This window comes from Balaenoptera ricei, chromosome 5, assembly GCF_028023285.1.
Source record: "Balaenoptera ricei isolate mBalRic1 chromosome 5, mBalRic1.hap2, whole genome shotgun sequence".
NCBI lineage: Eukaryota > Metazoa > Chordata > Mammalia > Artiodactyla > Balaenopteridae > Balaenoptera > Balaenoptera ricei.
This window is the reverse complement of record NC_082643.1, coordinates 23,112,981-23,134,411: the sequence shown is the minus strand read 5'-3', so window position 1 is coordinate 23,134,411 and position 21,431 is coordinate 23,112,981. Positions and strand designations below refer to the sequence as shown.

Sequence of the window (21,431 nt, the reverse complement as noted above, 5' to 3'; positions counted from 1 at the left end):
GTGGACAGGATCTCTGTATAATCAGGTTGCAGTCTATAAAGGAAAATCTCAGCTGGCATAGATAAGTGATCCACTAAAAAGAAATTTCTGATCTAGTGAGAGCTTAAAAATGTGGATGTTGATTTATGTGGCATTCATAACCTAATCATTTTAAGAAAGGAAAACAAAATCTGTCATTTCTCAGAAATTAAAATGGATGTATAGTCACATATTTTGTTCTTAAAATATCAACAACTTGTTCATATACTGAAGTTTAATATATAAAGAAAGAATAAGAACTGAATAAAGAATAAGTACCACATTAAATTCTTAGAAATATACATATAACATATGGTAGGAGAAACAAAATAGATCTTTAGCAGATGTTCAGTTACCTTGATTGCTACTAGATACAAGTTATAAAATTCAACAAATCTATTTTCAAAAATTTTACTTTTATTATTACCAATAATAATTTGGACGATAATGATAATTCCTTTTTTTTGGCCACACCTTGTGGCTTGTGGGATCTTAGTTCCCCGACCAGACCAGGGATTGAACCCAGGCCCTGGCAGTGAAAGTACTGAGTCCTAACCACTGGACCACCAGGGAATTCTCTTAAAAATTCTTTTAAATGGCAACTGCTGTTTCTCTCTCTCTCTCTCTCTCTCAGTTGGAGTGTGTGTCTGTATGTATCACAAGGTGCTTTATTTTATGATATTCTGATCAAATCAAAGGTACCACTAAATGGCAATCTTTTTTTTTCTTCCTATTCTGTGTTATTTTTTTCTCTCCCTTGAAGTGATGAATAATGACAAACATTTAGAAAAGAAAATCTTTCCACAAAAAGAGTAGACTAAAGGAATGAAAAATATCTTGATTTATTTCATTGCATTTTTCACTTTTATTTTTAGTAAAAAAAAAGAGACAAAACCCAAAAAACAGAAAATCTATTGTCTGGATTTTTAAATACCTACCATGAATGTGTGTATAAGCTCTTTTAGGCTCTAAAAACAGGATTCCTTATATATATTTTATTAAAATCCCATATTAAATGTTAAAGTTTTTTAAAAAAAATAGATCTATGGTCCTACCTAGGTCATTATTGTACACAAGGCAAAGGAGAATATGTATTCCATGAAAAAAATCACATAAAATGACTGTTTTCTGATCCAAGAACTCAGAGGTTACATGTGCTCTGCCTTCTCCCCAAAATTGTACATTCCATTCCTTTCACCCAGATGCATCCTTCATGTTTCTCCATTAAATGCTCCCTATTTAAAATTCTGTTCATGATTTATCTTCTTAGGAAAAATTCCATGTGATTTCAACTGTTCCAATTACCATCCTGCCATTTCAGGGTCTTTTAATATTTATGAAGATGTTTTGGACATTTTTATGTTCATCTATTTCATCATGTTCTGGGACACTAGCTATCACTTTATTTGTCATGAGCAATTTTAGCACCAGTGAGACTTTTTTTTGCCTGAGGTACTTTGCTCATTGAGCACCCTGCCACCAAGGGGCTTCAGCCTTAAGCATTCATGATTTAGGGAGTGAGCTTATTGCACAATTTTTCCTTTTACAAAGAAATATCCTTTTCCTGTTAAATGAAAATGCAATTATAATCAGGAGTTGAATTTGTATGTTTCCCTACAAATCCCATAATTGCTCCTTTCCAGACAAATCTTCTAACTCCAAACAGAAATGCCTACGCGCTGCTCCATTAGACATTGTTTTCACTTAAATACAATACGCTATAACACAGGATAAACATCAACTTACTTCTTACATAATTGCTTTGAGGGAAAAAGTCTTAATATTTGTTTAAAAAAAGTCACTTTTAAAAATCGAAATAGTTAAACAAAAATGTTTAAAACCACAATTTAAATAATTTCCCAATTTAATTTAATCCCTTTCCCGTAGGGACAGTTTTCTCTCCTCTTTGGTTCCTAGGCTCCAATGCTTACCATCATTTTTTTTTTTTTCATATAAAGTTCAACAGAGTTATCAGTCTACTTGTGTATTACCAGAATATAAGTACTAAAGATGAAAAATAAAAGATAATACATTGGTAGTATTTGATTTTAAGGAAGAAAGAGATAAGCAGTAGTTTAAAAAATCATTAAATGGAACTTAGTTGGGCTTAGATGAGAAATACAGCTCTGCCAGATAACTAGACATCCCCAATCAACAGTCTTAGTTTAATTTCCTGATCTGTAAAATGTAAGTAAAAATGTCTAATTCACACAGATTAGTATACTGATCTAATGCAGAAGCACCAAGCATAATGCTTGACACAGAAGTACTCAATAAAGGTTAGCTTGTTTTCTCTTTCCCTTCCTTTCTTGAGTCAGATCTATATGGAACAAAAAGAATGAGCTTGCACTGAATGAACTTTAAGACACATTTCAGGTTATGTTATAGGAACGAGGTCACTAATCTCATGCATCTTAAATCAGTACACTTAATATGAACAGCCAATTCGTAATTTCATGGCAAATGTTCACAATCAAGAAAAGTCAAAACGACCTCCATTCTGATCTTGTGTATTTTCATAGTTGTGTATTCTCATGTGAATGTTCTTTAAGACTTCCCCCAGACCAATGGTATTTATAATTCCATTATTCAAAAAGCATTCATTAAAGTCATTCACAATAATTATGCTACTAGTCAACAAATGCAATGAATAGTATCCTCATGCTTAGTAATTGTTCATTAACTACCTACTTCATTGAACTGACAATAACAAATATAAAATGAAACTGCTTACTTCTCTCATATTCACAAGAGAAGCATTTGATCTCTTTCCCTCTCTTGTCATTTGCAATAAAATAACAATCACATAACTTATCAAGTGGTCCTTGCCATGTAAATGCCTACTGTTGCTAGGACTGATATTTTACAAATTAGAAAACTGGAATATCTAGATATTCTATTCCTAAGAAAATAAATTTTAGTAAGAACAATATAGAAATAAAATCACAAAATACCTCTAGATGTTTAGACAAAAGATGATAAATGTGGTGGATAATGTTTTAATGTATTGCATTGGCCTGAATCTAGTTCTTAAAGGACAGAAGTTGTTTGTGTAGGATTTGAAGAGAGACTCAAGAAGATTAAGTGTGGGTATTGACACTAAAACACTGGAATATTTGCCAAGATCAAAACCACTTGTACTGTGATAATGAACAGCTTTAAATGTCTCTTTCACTAATGGTAAGTTCCTGGAAGCTACAAGAATTTTTTTTTTTTTTGGTTTATTTTTTTTCTATCCAAATTTTTTCCCCCCATAGTCACTTGTCTTAAAGAACTACAAGAAAATAATATTTATTTCTCATCTTGGATAAATTTATCCAAATAACACTTTAAAAAATTCTCCTTAGGGTAAGAGCCTTTACTATTGTTATTATTCAATAAATATTTATTATCTACAACCTGGAAGACACTATATTAGATGTTGTGGGGAATATGGAATAAACAGAGCATGACACTTGCCTCCAGGAACTGGAAAGTTAATGTAATCAACACTGATTGATTAATTAATTCATTCAACACTTATGTAGTGAACCCATAGTGTTGGCCAAAAATTGTGTTAGATATTAGGGAAACTGTGGTAAAAGAGATAAAACTGTCCTTGCCCTCACGGAATTCATAATCTATTGGAGAGACAGACATGAAAAACAATCAAGTAAATAAAAATAACCGTTCACCAGCACTTATTAATACTTTAAACTATAAAAAGTCCCACAAAAGAATGGGTCCCCAGAAACAGAATAACAGGAGACGAGTACATAATTACATATAACTTTTAGAGTGCTTATTACTTGTCAGGTATTCTTGTACATATTTTACACGTATTTATATTTATTTATCGTAACAAGGGTACCAAAAAAGGTGTTCATCTCCATTTTAGAGATGAGGAAACTGAAGCAAGGAGAGATTAAGTGATTTACTCAGGGCACATGGCTGGAAAGGAGCAGAGTCAGTACTTAGACTCAGATAGGCGGCTCCAGAGCACATGCTCTCAGACTCTAGCACATAATGTTCCTAGATCAGGCTAAAATTTGTGATGCAGATTAAAGTTAGACAGTGGAAGTACACACCTACAACCTCTTTCTATGAAAGTTTCCTGGAATAGGTAGAGTTTGAGCTGAGATTTGGGCATGGTTAAGAGATCAGGATATTTTATTTAGTAGGAAGAGATTTCTAGGTAAAGGGAATAGCCTGAAATAATGAAATGAAGGGAGGACAAATGGACTTTGGCAGCTGAGATGTGCAATTAAGGATGAGGCTAAAATAGTAAGCTGGGCTATGCTGTGGTGGGTCCTCAGTATGCAGCCTGATACGGGATGGTCTGAGGCCAAAAAGACTGGGAAGGAAAGACCTCCTAGGGGGCTTTTTAGCGCAGCCGACCAGAAGAGAGATAATGAAGGTACAAACCAAGCGAGCCACAGAGAGAAGGAAAAAGAGGGAGCAGATGTGATAGATGATGTGTACGTACAACTGTTAAGATACGGTAACTGAATGGATGGTGTGGATCAGGCTTGTATGAGGGAGAGGGAGGCTATGAGAATGGATTTGGGGTTAAGTCAGACATATTTTTAGCAGGGTGACTTTGGGCAAGGTACTTTATCTCTGTAAATCTGTTTCCTCATCTGAAAAATGGGAAATAGTATATGCATTTGTGGCTACCTAATCAGGAGTTGAAAATGACTTTCAAATTTTGGCCAAGAAAATATTGCAGATAATTATGCCATTAGCCGGGAGAAAAGAAAAAGATCATTTGGGTCTGTTGAGCTCTAGAGGCCTGTAACATATCCATGTGGACACATTCAGCTTGCAACTAAAACTGGAACTTTAATTCAGGAGGAAGGTCCAGGTTAAAGACAATGATTTAGCTATCAATCACCAGAGAAGACTATGTAGAAAGAACCTTAACTGATGGGGTAAGAGAAGGAAGTCACAAAGGGTGAGTGGAGATTTAGGAAGAGGACAGGGTCAGGGAATCCACTGCCAAAGCTTGAGCCAAAGAACATCTGAGAGGAATCCAATGGGTCTGATCTATGGTAGCTTATTATTTTTTTTTTTTCAAACATCTTTATTGGAGTATAATTGCTTTACAATGGTGTGTTAGTTTCTGCTTTATAACAAAGTGAATCAGTTATACATATACATATGTTCCCATATCTCTTCCCTCTTGCATCTCCCTCCCTCCCACCCTCCCTATCCCACCCCTCTAGGTAGCTTATTAATGGCCTTTGACAGAGCAGCTTCAGTAGTGGGCTGAATGCAAAGCTTGGATTGTTAGGAGGAAAGAAATGAGTGAAATGAAAAGTCATTCTTTCAGTTAGTTGTGGTACTGAAAAAGAGATCAAAGAGAAGGCAGGGTTGTTGGGAGCGACTGTGTGTGCATGTGTGTGTGTTTGAACATGCTTGTTCAGGAAAGAGTCAGTATAATGGGAGAGATTAATGATGCAGGAGAAAGAGAGGATATGATTGATGGTGAGGTCTCAAGTTGATATGAATAACAATAAATCAAAAGAAAATAAGGTGAATGCAATATCATTTATTATGGATCTACTATACTTTTAATGTTTTCATATTTATGTCATCAAGTCCTAAAAACATCCTGTAAGGAATTATTTTTCCTATTTGCAAATAAAGAAACTGAAGCTGAGAGAAAACAAAGAGGTTGCCCAAGGATGCAAATATGGTATTTGATGAAGTTAGGATTCAAATCCAACCTGGCTGAATCCCAAGACCCCATGACTAGAGGAAAAATAAAAATTTGACAAAGAAGAGGAAGGAGTTGAGGGAGTTTTAACAGGATGTTTAGAGCTGCAGAGTTAGGGCATCAAAGCTGAGTTTGAGGACTTGGGGAAGAATAAAATTCTGTCATTCACCGCTATGGTGCATTTAATGGGATTTTAGAAAGAGACTGCTAAGTAGCTCCAAAAGCATAACTGAGACATGAATTTGTAATGCATGCACTCAAGTGCAGTTATGTGACTTGTTCCAGTTTCTTCAGTTCTAACAGAACATCAGTATTGAACAAAGGCCAGAATTCTAAAATTCACTGTAGGCTGGCCTATTAAAAATAAATGCTGAAGATAGCAGTTGTGTTATTTGTCTACAAATATACTAAACCTAAACTTAAAAAATATCCTGAATATAGAAAGAATATGAGCAATATTTTTTTAAAACATGGGATCCAGTTAAGGATATTACTGGGTAAGTGAGATCAAACAAGTCCTTACATTTGACACTTGCCTTCTGTCCCATCAATGAGTAAATACATGCTGAGCACCTCTTGGGCACCTGATGGTGGGAGGGGAAGGGAGCCCATTACTCATCATTAGCGTCTAGACTTACGAGAAAGAAAAACTACATAAGCAAAGCAGGGTATGCTGCCATATAGAGGGAATTAGCATATACTAATATTTACTAAATTAAATGGAATAATCCACTAGAGCAGGGCTCCCCAACCCCCGGGCTGTGGACCGGTACCGGACCAGGCGTGTTAGGAGCCGGGCCGCACAGCAGGAGGAGAGCCAGTCTGCCGCTCACATCACTGCCTGAACCTTCCGCCGTCCCCCCTCCCTCCCCCGCACCCCGTCCATGGAAAAACTGTCTTCGAAACCAGTCCCTGGGGCCAAAAAGGTTGGGCACCGCTGCACTAGAGAACAAAACAGTATATAAAGTACCAAATGAGCAAAGCCAAGACTGAGAGAAATAATGGGCCAAGAAAGGTGAATGTTCACTGGCCTAAGCATGAAGCCTAACTTCCAAGTAATGGGTTCCTACACCAATCAGTCAGTCTTTGCTCTATATTAGGGATACTCCAGGTGCTTTAACATCTACCTCTTCTGTACTGTCATTCCAAACCCTTGACCCTCGGAAAAAGATCAGGGTCACTGTCTATTAGGCAGACACTAGAGGGCGACAGAATCAATCTCATGCTCGCTCTCTCTCTCTCTCTGGTGCGCACGTGCACACACACACACACACACACACACACACTAGCCCACACTAGCCCACCGTCCACAGGGACAAACAGCAATGTCAGGCTAAGTCAGTGAGAGCAGGCTGTCACAAGAATCCCATCACAGACGTGAACAACAGAAACATTCCCAGTTAGGAGTCCTCCTGAAAAGTCAGCTAGAGAAAGTGACTTTCTATTCTGAAATTTTCATGAAGATTATGTATGATTAAGATCTTATTAATATATACACCAGACTATACGAGTGAACACTGTGGTGGAAGAGAAAAGATACTAAATGGATATTGTTCCTAGTAAACATCTGTAGGTTCTCCAATTCCATAGCCGGCCCACAGAGGAGGATGTATTTCCCTGTCTACTTACACATGATCTAATCATTCTCTGAAGTGTTTAAAACTGATGGAGATAAATGGGGTGACATACTCAAGATAACACAAAGAAATATCACATATTATTTTGCTTAAAACACATTCTAATTTTTGCTGTACACTTTATCTTAAATCACAAAGTATCTTGTAGTCTGTGGCCAAGTTCCAGTTTAGTTTCAAATTCTCAGGTATTTCTGACTTAAAAGGTAAGTTTTTAGAGGACTGAATTAGTTGTCAGTATTGCTACTTGTTATTTGAAATAGTCTGAGATTTCCTCAAGAATTCTATGAAGCAAACTGTGGTTCACACTCAATTGTGGATTTAAACACCAATCCTGTGGCTCTTTGTCTATACGCCTTTCATATTAATTCTTCTGGAAGGCATTGTCAGAAACTGAAAATTGAGTAGTTTATTTGAAATATTTTATGGTTATAGAAATATATGGTATTATTATCTATAACAGTACTGAAAACATGAAACAAGTGTAGTTGTTAATTAGATAACTATCAAAACATGAAAGCTACTCATTCATAATGAAAAGTCTCTATTCATAGATTGTACATAAATTATTAACCTTTCAAAGTAAAAAACGCCATGAAGAAATGTCAAGAATGTGATTTGAGGCTCCTCCCTCTTCCTCCTTATTCATCTAGCTAACACTGAGATATGGATGGCACTTGTTCGTTTATGAATGCTTGCTAATGATTCTCTTTTTACCTTTATTTGTAAAAGTCATGAGTGACTTTTTCCTTCTACCTACCCATTTTACTCAGCAATGACCAAACTCACTGTGTTGTAACTCCCTGTGAGATTCTAAAATGAACAATGTTTCACTGATGGAGGATTGGGAAGAATTGAAGAAATCAGTAAATCAGTTGGGGGGTATGTTTGAATTTAAAAATATATATTTCTTCAGTACAGAAGTATGGTCAATTGGTGGATTATAAACTGCAAACTGAAAGAATATCTATTCCTTTCAACAATTCTGAAAAATAGTTCATGGAAAATTTGAATGCATATGTGACAAATCTGAGATTTATCAGAATGTGGTTATAACATTAAAGCTATGTAAATGTTATGAAAGACACAATAAAGTATTTTAGCAATGCAAATAGATCGCACATATTTTCTCTATTAAGTTTAGATATAATTTAAAAAAGACATAGCTACTATAATTCATAGTATAAAATCTCAACATGTGTTTATCTGACACACTTCCATAGTCACTTCCTTAGTGACAGCAGAACATCTGCAAAATAATTGATCTGTCCTACCTATAATGTCAATGTCTACTATAGACATGCTGGCAAAATGTAACAGCTCACAAAGAGACAGAATACATGAAATAATTTAACAAATTTCATAGAATAATTATCAAGTATATAACTCCGCAAAATTAGAATGGAACCACTATGAAAGAATAAATAGTCACCTAAAGACAGTGATACCAATCTACTTGTATCAATGCTATATTGCAGGAGTAAAGGTATAACTACCCAGAGGATAAGAGAAAAAAAATCATTTCTCACATCCATCAAATCCTACTCTCATAGTTGCTTTCGTATCTACTGTCATTATTATTTAGTACTATGTTATTTATGAAGTATGTGCAGTTTTGCATGGGGCTGCACCTGTTAAAAGCTGAGTCCTCATTGGAGAACCATAAGTGGAAGCGTCACTCTTTGAAAATCAGGGATCATCTTGGAAAGTAACCCTGGATGTTGAAGACTTCTAGGGGAAATTTTAACTTAAGTCCACCAGTGGTTAAAAATTCGAGAATAGGGCTTCCCTGGTGGCGCAGTGGTTGAGAATCTGCCTGCTAATGCAGGGGACACGGGTTCGAGCCCTGGTCTGGGAAGATCCCACATGCCACGGAGCAACTAGGCCCGTGAGCCACAACTACTGAGCCTGCGCGTCTGGAGCCTGTGCTCCGCAACAAGAGAGGCCACGATGGTGAGAGGCCCGCGCACCGCGATGAAGCGTGGTCCCCGCTTGCCGCAACTAGAAAAAGCCCTCGCACAGAAATGAAGACCCAACATAGCAATCAATCAATCAATAAATCTTTTTAAAAAAATTGGAGAATAAAGTTGTAGAGAATTGAGTACCCAGGATGTAGGAATAATAGGACTATTGTGGGCCAATTTACAAGGCTGAATTGATTCACTGACTTACCTGAGATAGATGCCATGTTGCACTGGTCAATGACTATGTACAGTGGGTAATAACTAAAATAAATGCATTCATCAATACGACAATCACTATCTACAACCTTTCCATGAATAAAAAGTATGCTTATTCCTCATTTGAAGGACATAGAATATAAAAAAGTAGTTTACTAATTTTATTACAAAACTTAATTTCTATATTTATTTTAAATAAAATAAATACTTGTATTTCAAATACAAGTAATTCCAGATGGTGGATGATACCCATGCTCTTCTGATAACTATTTGCTATTTCTTAAAAGTGGAGAAAAAAGTTAGATTGGTTGTCATTTGACTCTCTGGAAATCAGAAATACCGATGGTTTTTAGAAGTCCAATATTACATTTACTTAACCTAATAATCGGAATATATGCTAAAATGACCAGAAGCATTTCAATGTTCTATAGTAACTGTTCAATGGCAATAAAATTATCTTCTGAGAATCCAAAGACCAATTCTGACATATTCACCAACACAATAATTGCCTATTATATGTTCCTAAGAGCCATCAGAAGTATGATTCACTTTCTCGAGCAAAAGGTGCATACCTTTGTTACAAACAGAAAATAATTGCTTTTCTAAGGTCGATTATGGAAACACAAAGTGTGTTTTATGTACTAAGGTAGTATCCCCTCCTTCAATCATCCCTTGGTTGCATTCTTACAGAACTAATATCCTTCAAAGGGTGTTCTGAAATTTGGAGTTTCAACCCACACAATAAAGAACTGGGACTTAACAGAGAGAGAAAGGGAATCAATCACATATCAGAAACAAAGTTAAGCAACATGAATTAGCTTTTTGTTGGGTAGACTTTTTGAATAATTATCAAAATATATTCCTTTAACCTAATAAATATTTATCTCATTTTACGTGCCTAACAGTGCCTTACCTAGACTTTTGAACAAAAGATGAAAAGTAATAGGTTTTCATTTCCTTCCTACCATGTCCTTTCCAATACTGAACAAGCTATTTAGAAGCCAGAAAGACCAGATAAGTTTCAAAGGGGCTATTTAGGGGTGGGAGTGTGGAGTCAGAGCTGGTTTATGGCATATGAAAACAAGGTGAATAATCTTGCAAAATGCTTAAGACAATGAATGACTTCGGACCCAGAGACGCTAAAAACTAGCTGTACAGTAGCGTCATTTTCAAGAGCAATGTGCATGTACCCACACACACATACAAACATATTAATTTTATAAAAAGAGTTTTAGAGATAAAATGGAAAAAAACTTACTGAAAAGTCTTCCAAGATTTTCTTGAGTTCTTTGTGACCATGCCTTTCAGCAATATGTGCTGGATCTGAACCCTCCAAATTTTTTATCTTAGATGCCCAAGTTGCTCCTGAACATTGAAGCAAATGAATAGCCAAGTTCTTTAAGCCAAATTTTGCTGCACAGTGGAGAAGAGTTGGAAGTTCTTTGAAATAAGAATCTATAAGCATAAGAATAGGATAATTTTTTATCATATCTCGAACCACATAAGAAAAAGTCAAACACAATCTACTCCTAAGAGTAATTCCCACAAAGCAGAGCAGACTTTTAGTGTGATTTTGCAAATAAGAAACTGTCAGTAGTTTTAGCAATGTAGACTCTCCCTCTTTCTATTTCTCATCTTAAAACAAATATAAACTAATATTCTCACTAGCATTAGTGCCTCCCCCTTATTTGTTGGGTAAGTTTAATTTAGAAAGGCATATGGACCTCCTAAATGTAAAACAAAACAAAAACATTACATTGTAATAACTCCTTTTTCAATGTACTGCAACATTAACCAAACACTAAATAACAAATAAATTCATCTATAATACTTTTTGTGTTTTCTACTGCCATGCCTAGTTTGCTTCTTTTTGAAGTTGAAATGAACATGAAATTCCTGGGGGTGGGGGCGTTATGTTAGATTTCTATGTGAAATTTTTCTTTCAAAAAGTAATCGCCCAATTCAGCATGAACCTGCAGTATAAAAAAACAAACAAAACAACTAATACTAAACTTTCATTGGGTTATTTGTATGGAAATATGTTAATATAAATGTTTCAGACATTACATGAAATTTCTAAAAATCTTATATTTGTATTTGTATGGAAATATGTATGGAAATATGTTAATATAAATGTTTCAGACCTTACATGAAATTTCTAAAAATCTTATATGTTCTGGTATAATGTTATAAGTAATAATCCTAGTTATTACTTTAAAATGTATATCTCAGAAATAACTAATTTTCTTGTCAACTGCATTATTATGAACTTTCATCAAATCTTTAACCGTGGTCATTTTTAAGTCTTTTGTCATTTACAGACAGTTCTGGGTGTACTCTGATGATTTTGCAAATATGTTCCTATAAAAGGGTTTCATCTTCAAGAAATTCATGGAAAAGACTCTGACAAGTACAGGTTTCTGGTAACTGACTGTACTGCTGAACTGAATGAATAAGCATTTTCAGAACTCTAATGAAAAACTGATGAACTCATAAAAGTGCTAACAAAAGATCAAGATGAAAAAGAAATTAATTACATGGGACTGAGTGAACTGATGAGGATGAGTATAATTTTTGTGACTTTCTGTCTGAATTAAAAAAAAAAATCCCACAAGGACTTAGAGGCAAAGAATATACAAATCAATTTTCACTGCAAAGTAAAGGAGCTGTTACAGTGGAGGATTACTGGACTGAATTTCAATATTATGACATAGTATGAGTGTGTTTCATGTTTGGTAATTGCAATCATTGTTGCTTTTGTTGTGGTCATCCATGCACAATGCTTGGTGTCAGTCTATTTATCTCTTGTAAAAATAAAATACAGTGTGTGTGTGTGTGAAAAAAAAAAAAAAAAAAAAAAGTAACCGCAACAGCAAATAGGCACTTTTATAGAAATCTTCAATATGGAAATTTCCATCAGGATTTTACAGGTTTCATATCAATGTTCTGGAATTTGAATTTCCTAATTACATGTTAGCTATTAGTTAGAGGACACATATTAATTATGCATAACTATAAAATGATGAATGTATACTGCTATCACAATGCCAAAACACACACACACACACACACACACACACAAACACACACACATGCTGATGAGTGATGGTTTGTTATTATTCTACACTTTCACATCTAGCTAGAAAAATTGTGTTATAGAAATTACACACCAGCTTACTTTAATAGCTATGGCATTATTAGAAGCAAGCGATGTGAAGACTTATAGCAACAGAAACAAAGGCATCAAAGCAAAAGTCAACTGTCTTCCAGCAAAATTCTAAAGCAATGTTTGGGAAAACTGTGAATCTGGCCTCATTTGCTTCTTTGCTGTTTTGTAGACCAAGGAAAAAAAAAAAAAAGGAAAAGAGAGGGGATTTAAACCTGGAGTTTTCAATTCACTTGGGTGTTTCAGGGCTGAATAAATTATCTAGTTTGTTAGTTTGTATGTTTTAACAGGAAACATAACAAAACAAAACAAAAACCTTCAGGACATGTTCAGTACTTACAGTAAGGAAATATTTTATCCTTCAAAATGTGTTAGAACTAAAATGGCTGTAGGTAAATCTAGGATAGTATTTCAATGATAAATGCACTTGTCCCTTCTTATATGGTGTGCAGTGACTAAAAAATTATCAAATATTTTATGAAGATGAGCGTATAAAAGCTGAAACTGTTCAAGGTAGGTACCAATTTTCAAAATAAAAATAATGTATTTTCTCCACAAGGAATTAAGATATAATTTTCTATTTATTTTCATTTAAATGAATTATAAAATAACTTCTGCTATAATTAAACCAAACCAAAGTTAATAAAGAAAAATATTTGCATGATAATGTCAGATTTTTACATGCCCTTGGTCATCTTTCTCTTTGTCATACCATGCAATATACAAAACACATCATCACCTGCCAATAAATGCTTTATGCATTGTTCTTGCACATTGTTATTCTGTTGTATTTTTAAATCACTGTTAATGCAGCTTAAAATATATTTTCATTAAATAAATGTTTAATCATTACAGGAATACATTCACCTTTTAACCTCACCGACTTCCCCTGTCAGTAAATTCCTCAAGTTTAAGGTAATATAATATTAGAAACAACTACAATAAACTTCATTAAAAGTCTATTTTTGGACACCAGGAAGAATAAAAAGGACCAAGTGGACATGGTTTTCCAGGGCTCATTTCTTAACAGTTTTGAACCATGCTTTCTGGCACACAAAATCAAGAAGTTCTGCTGATTTAAGATTATGCTGCTGATACTAAAAGGGAGTACAGGTTTGAAGTCTGGCTCCTTTATTTTCCATTTCTTTATTTCATTTTTAGTTGTAGCTGAAAAGCCATTAATCTTCTAGAATGCTTTGTGAAGTTAGAGACATGAAAGAGCTTTGGAGGACAATTTTCCAGTTTCCTACCCAGTAACAGAATTGCATTCCTAGAGTCTATGAAAGATGATCTTCTAGTTACTGCTTGCATAGCTCTAATGATAGAGTGTTTTTTACTTCCTAAAGCAGCCAGTTTCTTGCTTTGACAACACTGATCATTAGACATTATTACTTCTGTTGAGGTGAAATTTCCTCTAAATTACCATATCTTTATATCCTTTGGGCAATACAGAATATGACAGTTACAAAAGCATGGGCTTAAAGTTAGTTGGCTTTGCCATATATTCACTACGTGAAGTTTCAGCAAGCCACTCAGTATGTGAGCCCAGCTTTCTCATCCAAATTTGTAGGGCTAGTGAGATAATTAAATGACAACATATAAAAAGTGCCCAGAAAGGTGTCTGAAACATAACAGGTATTCAATAAATTGTTAGTTTCCTTCTCCTTCTTCTGCATCAAATAGTTTAAAGCATCCTTGTCCTAACTCACCTTTGCCCCAACCTTATGATCACTCATTCTTTTCATTATTCCAAAGTAGTTACCATCCTGAGAGACTGACCCTGGAATAGTTGGTCCTTTACAAAACGATGAATCCATTTCAAACCTGCCCCAATGTCATCACTACAGCAGTACCTTTCATTTTATTGGATGAGGTTATTTTGCCTGCTTATCTTCATTATGTAGGAGATGCTCAGCTTGCTAATATACGTGACCAATAACTAGAAAATTTCTAATTTAAGGTATTTTTTAAATTAGTATGTGACAGAGTTAACATTTCAAAAAATTAAATGATTCATAGGAGCTGTATTAATTATTTTAATACTAATTAGATCATGATCTCTAGCACTATTTTTTCCAGAACATCAAATTAAATACACTCAGTATGTGCATATATTATTATATTACTATACGTATGATATTTATACATGAATAAAGGTATTCATATCAATAGAGGTATGATTATGCTAAGAAATAGTTTGGGTTTTACAGTATCCTGCTTTTTATAAAATCATACTTTTTATATTTTAGCCTTGATTGGATTATTATGAGAATTTGAGATATGAATGGATTGCTCTGTGCGGGGAACAAGCATGTTTGTAACAGCATAAGATGAGGAAGTTCTTTATCTTAAAAAATAAAAGCTTGCTGGGGGAGGCTATACTCTCTTATGGGCATTGACTCAGTGTCAGAGAAGGAGTGCTGATCAAACAATGTGTCTGTGACCCAGGGGAGTATTACATGCTGTCCCTTGCTATTCTTCAGTGCTTAATTTCATTCTAGATCACATGATCACTCATGTTTTTGCTAAAAGATATTGATGTTTCAATTGGCTTCTGAAAAAAATATAGAAGTGTAATTTATATTTAAAAATACACTGAAAATGGGTTCCATGCATTTTGACAGTTGTATACACCCATGTAACCATCACCCAAACCAAGCTAAAGAAACTTCTATCACCACCACAAGTTCCCTCCTGCTCCATTCAAGTCAATTCTCCACTTCAGAGGCAACTACTGTGTAATTTCTATCAACACAGATAAATTTTATTTCATCTTGTATTTCATACAAATGGAAGCATACAGTATATACTCTTGTATTCCATTGTCCTCTGCCCTCTATTTCTAATGAGAAATCAGACGTAATTCTTATAATTGCTTTCTGTATGGCATGTGCTTTCCTCCACACACGCATCCTCTTCCCCACCCCTACCACAGGCACTTTTAAAATTTTCTCTTTATCTTTGATTTTCACCCCCTAGTAGAATATATACAAAAATATTATACCTACACATACCTTTAACTATGGTATGTGTAGGTATAATATTTTTGTATATATTCTACTAGGGGGTTGCAGAGCTTATTAAATCTGTGGGTTAATGTCATTCCTCAATTTTGGATCATTCTCAGCCATTATTTCTTCAAATATTTTTCTGCCTCATTCTCTCTCATCTTTACTCTGAGAATTCAATTATACGTGTTTGATCATGTAGTATTATCTCATAGACCTTGAGTCAAAACTGAGCCAAATAAATACGTACATGAGCTGAGCTTATTCTTTTTTTAAGGCTTTACTTAGACTCTGGATTTTTCCTCTTTCAAGTAAACTGATTCTTTTGTCTTCTGTTTTTTCTACAATTAGGCCCATCAAATATCTAAAAATTTTCTGATATTTTATATTTCTAGAATTTCCTTTTGTTTTTTATTATAATTTCCAATGCTCTGATGAAATTTCCATCTCTTTATGCATGTTGTGCAACTTGTACAATAGATTCTGTAACATATTTATCATAGTTATTTTAATGTTCCTATCTGAATTATTTCAACATCTGGAGCATTTCTGTGTTTGCCTCTAATGACTGTCTCTTTTCTTGACCACAGGTCATCTTTCATTCCTTCTTTGTGTTCCTTGTAATTTTATATTGCATGCTGAACATTGTACTAAAGGACTGAAATAAATAATATTTACCCCCAGAATAAGGCATACCCTTTCTTCAGTCAGACAACTAGACTTGGAAGCTGATTCAAGTTAATCTGTAAGTGAGCAGAACTTGGTCATTTTCTGAGGCTTTACTTCGATTTAGTTAACCACTGGCTTCAAATATTTTGAGGGCAGAATCATAACTTTCTTTAGCACAGCTTGGGATCTGAGCTTTGGTGAGACTCAAGAAATCTCTGTTGCTCTACAGACTGGCTGCCAGCCTTTGGGTCACAGGATGGTTCTTTTTTTCTCTCCAGTTCTGCCTCCAGAATTTTTCACATCAGAAAATCTTGCTCAAGATGGGAATAAAGACACAGACCTACTAGAGAATGGACTTGAGGACACAGGGAGGGGGAAGGGTAAGCTGTGACAAAGTGAGAGAGTGGCATGGACATATATACACTACCAAATGTAAAATAGATAGCTAGTGGGAAGCAGCCACATAGCACAGGGAGATCAGCTCGGTGCTTTGTGACCACCTAGAGGGGTGGGATAGGGAGGGTGGGAGGGAGATGCAAGAGGTAGGAAATATGGAATTATATGTATATGTATAGCTGATTCACTTTGTTATAAAGCAGAAACTAACACATCATTGTAAAGCAATTATACTCCAATAAAGATGTTAAAAATAAAAATAAAATAAAATTAAAAAAAAGAGTATCTTGCTCAGATTTTGGGGGTCCTCTGGATACACTCAGTTAAGGCAGACTCCTTACTATCCCAGTAGCAGACTCCTTATTATCCCAAAAGCTTGGAGGTGTTTTTTCCACTTTTATGCCTCTCTGTATTTAGAATCTGTCTGCTGCTGCTTTCCATATGGCAAAAGCTTTGATGGGATTTGTCTCAGCAACGCTGTCCCACTCTCACTCTTTAGCAGCCACTAGTGGTCCTCAGGGATTTTAAGGATATCTCTCAACCTTACTGCCCTCGTCCAGCTATTGGTATACTAGCTCTGTGCACTTATGACAGCCTACAAAAGAGAGTTAGTGGATGATGCAGACCCACTCTGTAGCAGGGACTCTTTGGGATTTTCATCCATCACAGTAGCCTAAGTATAGCCATTAAATGTTTGCTAAATGTTCAGGTGGGTTCTCTTTACTCCTCATCTATAGTGAGTTCTTACCCTCCTGCTTTGTAAGGGATGAAGGAAGTCATGAGTTTCTTCTCTTTTGTGAAGGACTTGTCCCTTTCTGTAATTTAGTTCATTTAGATTTCTTTTGTCGTTCATTTTCTGCTGTATTTAAAAAAGAAACTGTGATTTTGAAGATCATCCTGCTTGTTCTTACTAATACAATAAGAACAACAGACTCTTATGATGTTGTACATCTTAATCAGAAGCAGAAGTCCTATGAGACCTAAAGACCATTTAGTTATTTTCTTAAACCCACAGCATTTGTTTTGCAAAGTTTGTTAATCTTACCTATTAGATTAAAATAATAGATTGCTTAAGAAGATATTTAAAAAACAACTTTTTAGAATGTGTTTAATCTGCAGTATAACATCTGCTTCATTTCACAGCAATTTTCATTTAATTAATGAAGATTTTTAATATCTGTTTCTATTATCAAGGTGTGAATAAAGAAGTCATAACTCACACTAAGGTGTGACCAATTTGCTTTCGACTTTTTTTCCGGACAAAATAAATTTTCAGTTTTCAGTTGTTTCAGCCAATGTCTGTCAAATGGTAATTTCAGGGGAACAGAATTAAGTGTCTAGCAGGGGAATTTTTCAATGAAAATCCAGTTTCATTAGTTTTTGCAAATAAAAATAAATAGATGAGCTAGAACCTAGTAAAGAAATGTTTGTTTAGGCTGAGCCATTTCCAACAGTTCCACATAATCCCTATAAACGATGGCCAATAATTAGATTGAAGTTATCAAACCAAGTTTCCAAAAGGTTAACCTGGCTCACCAGAATAATAAAATGGGAATATGTCCTGGGTTAGCTTTAAAAATTTTAAAGTAAGATGAGTATGCAAACTGGAAGTGCATGACCATGTAATCCATTGTTCTCTTAAATCACTATCTGGAATAGTAAATCTTTATTCACTCAATGTGTGATGACCAGGTGGCCACTATAGGACAAAACAATGATGAACACAAAAAAAGAGAAGATAAAAAGTCAGGAGATCTGCATTCTAATCCCAGCTCAACTACATGGTGCTTATGAAAGTTCTTCATTTCCCTGCACCTCAGTTTCTTCATTTATAAAATTATAAGGTTGGGGTCAGAATTGTAGGATTTAGGACATTCTTCTGAGCTAGAGGCCATGCCACAGATGGTTTTAGGGTAATTTTCCCTGATGCTAATCAGATACCAACTAAACGAGTAAGGATGATATTTGTGAAGGTTGAAGAAGGGTAATGATTTTCATTCCTTTCATCACAGGATTTGGAGTCTGATGAAGTGTTAGTATTTCTGTGGCTCTGTAAGACAGAGCATTGCTGTGTTTATGAATCTGATTGCTCTGTGACAGGAGAAGCACATATGCAACATGTGAGGTGTCACTCTTCCCGTCTGTTGAAAGAGTAGACATTTAATCCTATTTAGAATTTCAAGCAACCAAAAATACTACCAAGATTATCATATTTCTAAAATCTTGATACTGTAAATTAAATGCACATGGGAAATAATGGTCCATTAAAGGCCTTTGGTGCAATTTGTTATCTCTCATATTACAAAAAATATAAGAGTGGGAAGCTTGGAGTCCATGTCTGGAGGTAATGTGAGGAAGCAAAGAGGCAAGTGCATTTCTAATTAGCAGTTCTTGGAATTGGTATTAATTAAAATTAAATCTCACAGCATTTGAATAGGGTTGTTTATAGTCCACTTTCCACTACTGAACCCAGACAGTGATGAGGCAATAAAAAGAGTGGAGCTGATCCACGTTTAACCAGCCCAATCTGTGGCTAACCTCTGGTTAAAATAAGAAATCTCTAGAAACCTTATGTATATCCATGCGTGATTGTACTGTGTTCCTCTGTGTTCATTTAAAAAATACCTTTTGAAAATTACCAATTTTGTCTCTTCTGATTCTTAACAGCAAAGGGACCAAGAACCTAGAAAGAAGCCAGGAAAGAGCCTAGAAAGATCCAGGAAAACTGGAACAGCAAGAGTGTGGAAACAACTTGGGCTGGGTTGGGATCAGATGGCTGACTACCACCAGGCCAGGCCTTACAGGTAGAAAGCTACCCACTGTCCTTGTATGGGTTTCACATGGAAAGCCAAGGAATGTAATACTACCAAGCAGTAAATCAACTGATCTGGCAAAGATGCGTGATTTCATTAGTAAGGAGTATTTGGCATTTTTTGAGGACTTCTTGGAGTCTTGAGAACCTGATTTATTCTTTAAAAAATATTAAATAACTTTGATAATAAAAGTGAACTAAGGCAGGAAAAAATCTGGGAAAATTTTTTGGGCAATAAAGGGGCTGGATAGAGAGCTTTGGGAACACCAGCATATGTAATATAGGGACGGAATATAAATGGAATCTGAGAATGATTTGGGAAGCACCTAAGTGTAGGATGGTTGGAAAGAAAGGTGAAGCATGTTAGGGAAACCTCCTAGAAAGCTTTTTCAGGAGGAAGGAGAAATAACTGATGGCCTGAATTAGAGTGGTGGCAGTAAAAATGGACAAGGACAGAGATGCCAGACATTTCCAAAGAAAAGTTAACGGGACTAGAGGATTGACTTTATATGCTCTGAAGGAAAGAGTTGATTTAAGATACCATTCAGGTTTATGGCTACAAAGTTATAAGGGAGAAGAGAAAGAGTATTCATTAGAGAAGGGGACAGATCCTTGTCATGGAGAAGTACAGGTGGGGGTATTGATGGGGTAGCTGCTGGCAATACGATTATATAGCGCTAAATCAGATTAGACATATGTGTCTTCGAGTAGAGCATATTAGTTATGAACTTAGCTCCAGTATCACTAAACATTAATAATCACCACAGAACACTTGTTTTGTGGAAGAGGAAGTATTCTGAAATAGGGCTGCCGAGTTCCTTTTGCCATATAAGGTAACAAATTCATAGATCTAGGAACTAGGATGTGAATATATATCTTTAGGAGGCAATTATTTAGTTTACTACACTAAGCAAAACGTGGTAACCTCACTCTCAGGAAACAGGAAAGGCACTCTCATGAAACAGGAAAGTGGTAATAGCGCTACAATTCAACATATCTTAACACTGTAAGCAATATCTACTGTTCCTTGACCAAGAGTTTACGTTATGTACATGACCCAAATTGCAGCTGTTACCACACCATCAACACATCCTCAAGTCTGTAAACCAGCATAGGCTGTTTTGAGAGATTTTTCTATCCACTGGGTTACATTTGCTTTGCAAATCTATTGACCAGCATTTTTCAAACTGATTGTTGGGGATCCCAAAATGTGTGTGGGTGGATTACAGTTGTTTAGAGCTGCTGACATCTGAACGATAGGATGATGGGGAGTGTGATGGTTAATTTTATGTGTCAACTGTCTTGGTTATGGTGCCCAGTTGTTTGGTCAAACACCAGCCTGGATGTTACTGTGAAAACATTTTTTTTAGATGTGATTAATATTTAAGTAAGTAGAATTTGACCAACCCAATTACCCTCCATAATGTGGGCAAGCCTCACCCAATCAGTTGAAGGCCCTAGGAGAAAAGACTGAGGTTCACCAAAGAGGAAGGAATTCAGTTTCCAGACTGCCTTTGGACTCAAGGCTGTAACATCAACTTCTGCTGGACCTGTCAGCTTGTCGGCCCGCCCTGCAGATTTCAGAATTGCCAGCCTCACAATCCCGTGAGCCAGTTCCTTAAAGTAAACCCCTCTCTGTCTTTCTCTCTCAGTCCATTCTCTTCATTCCATTTCTCTGGAGAATCTTGACTAATTCAGTGAGGAAAATGACTGTGGTGGTTTTGGTAAACCATAACAAGACATAAAAAACCAAGTTCTTCTATATTTTTGAGTTCCTATTCTTCTCAGAGTCATGCAGTGAATCTTTACACCTGCAGTGACACTAAAAAGATATTCTGTAACTATTTGGT

The 21,431-nt window shown here is 35.5% G+C and overlaps 1 protein-coding gene across 4 annotated transcripts in view; it reads right to left on the bottom strand.

The window, feature by feature from the left end:
• Nucleotides 1-21,431, bottom strand: part of BANK1 (B cell scaffold protein with ankyrin repeats 1) — a 321,258-nt gene that overhangs the window by 169,640 nt on the left and 130,187 nt on the right. For all 4 annotated transcript variants that reach the window (XM_059923918.1, XM_059923919.1, XM_059923920.1 and 1 more), the window contains exon 7: nt 10,789-10,985. In XM_059923918.1, coding sequence (XP_059779901.1) covers nt 10,789-10,985 — 197 coding nt within the window. The remainder of the gene's footprint in view (nt 1-10,788; nt 10,986-21,431) is intronic.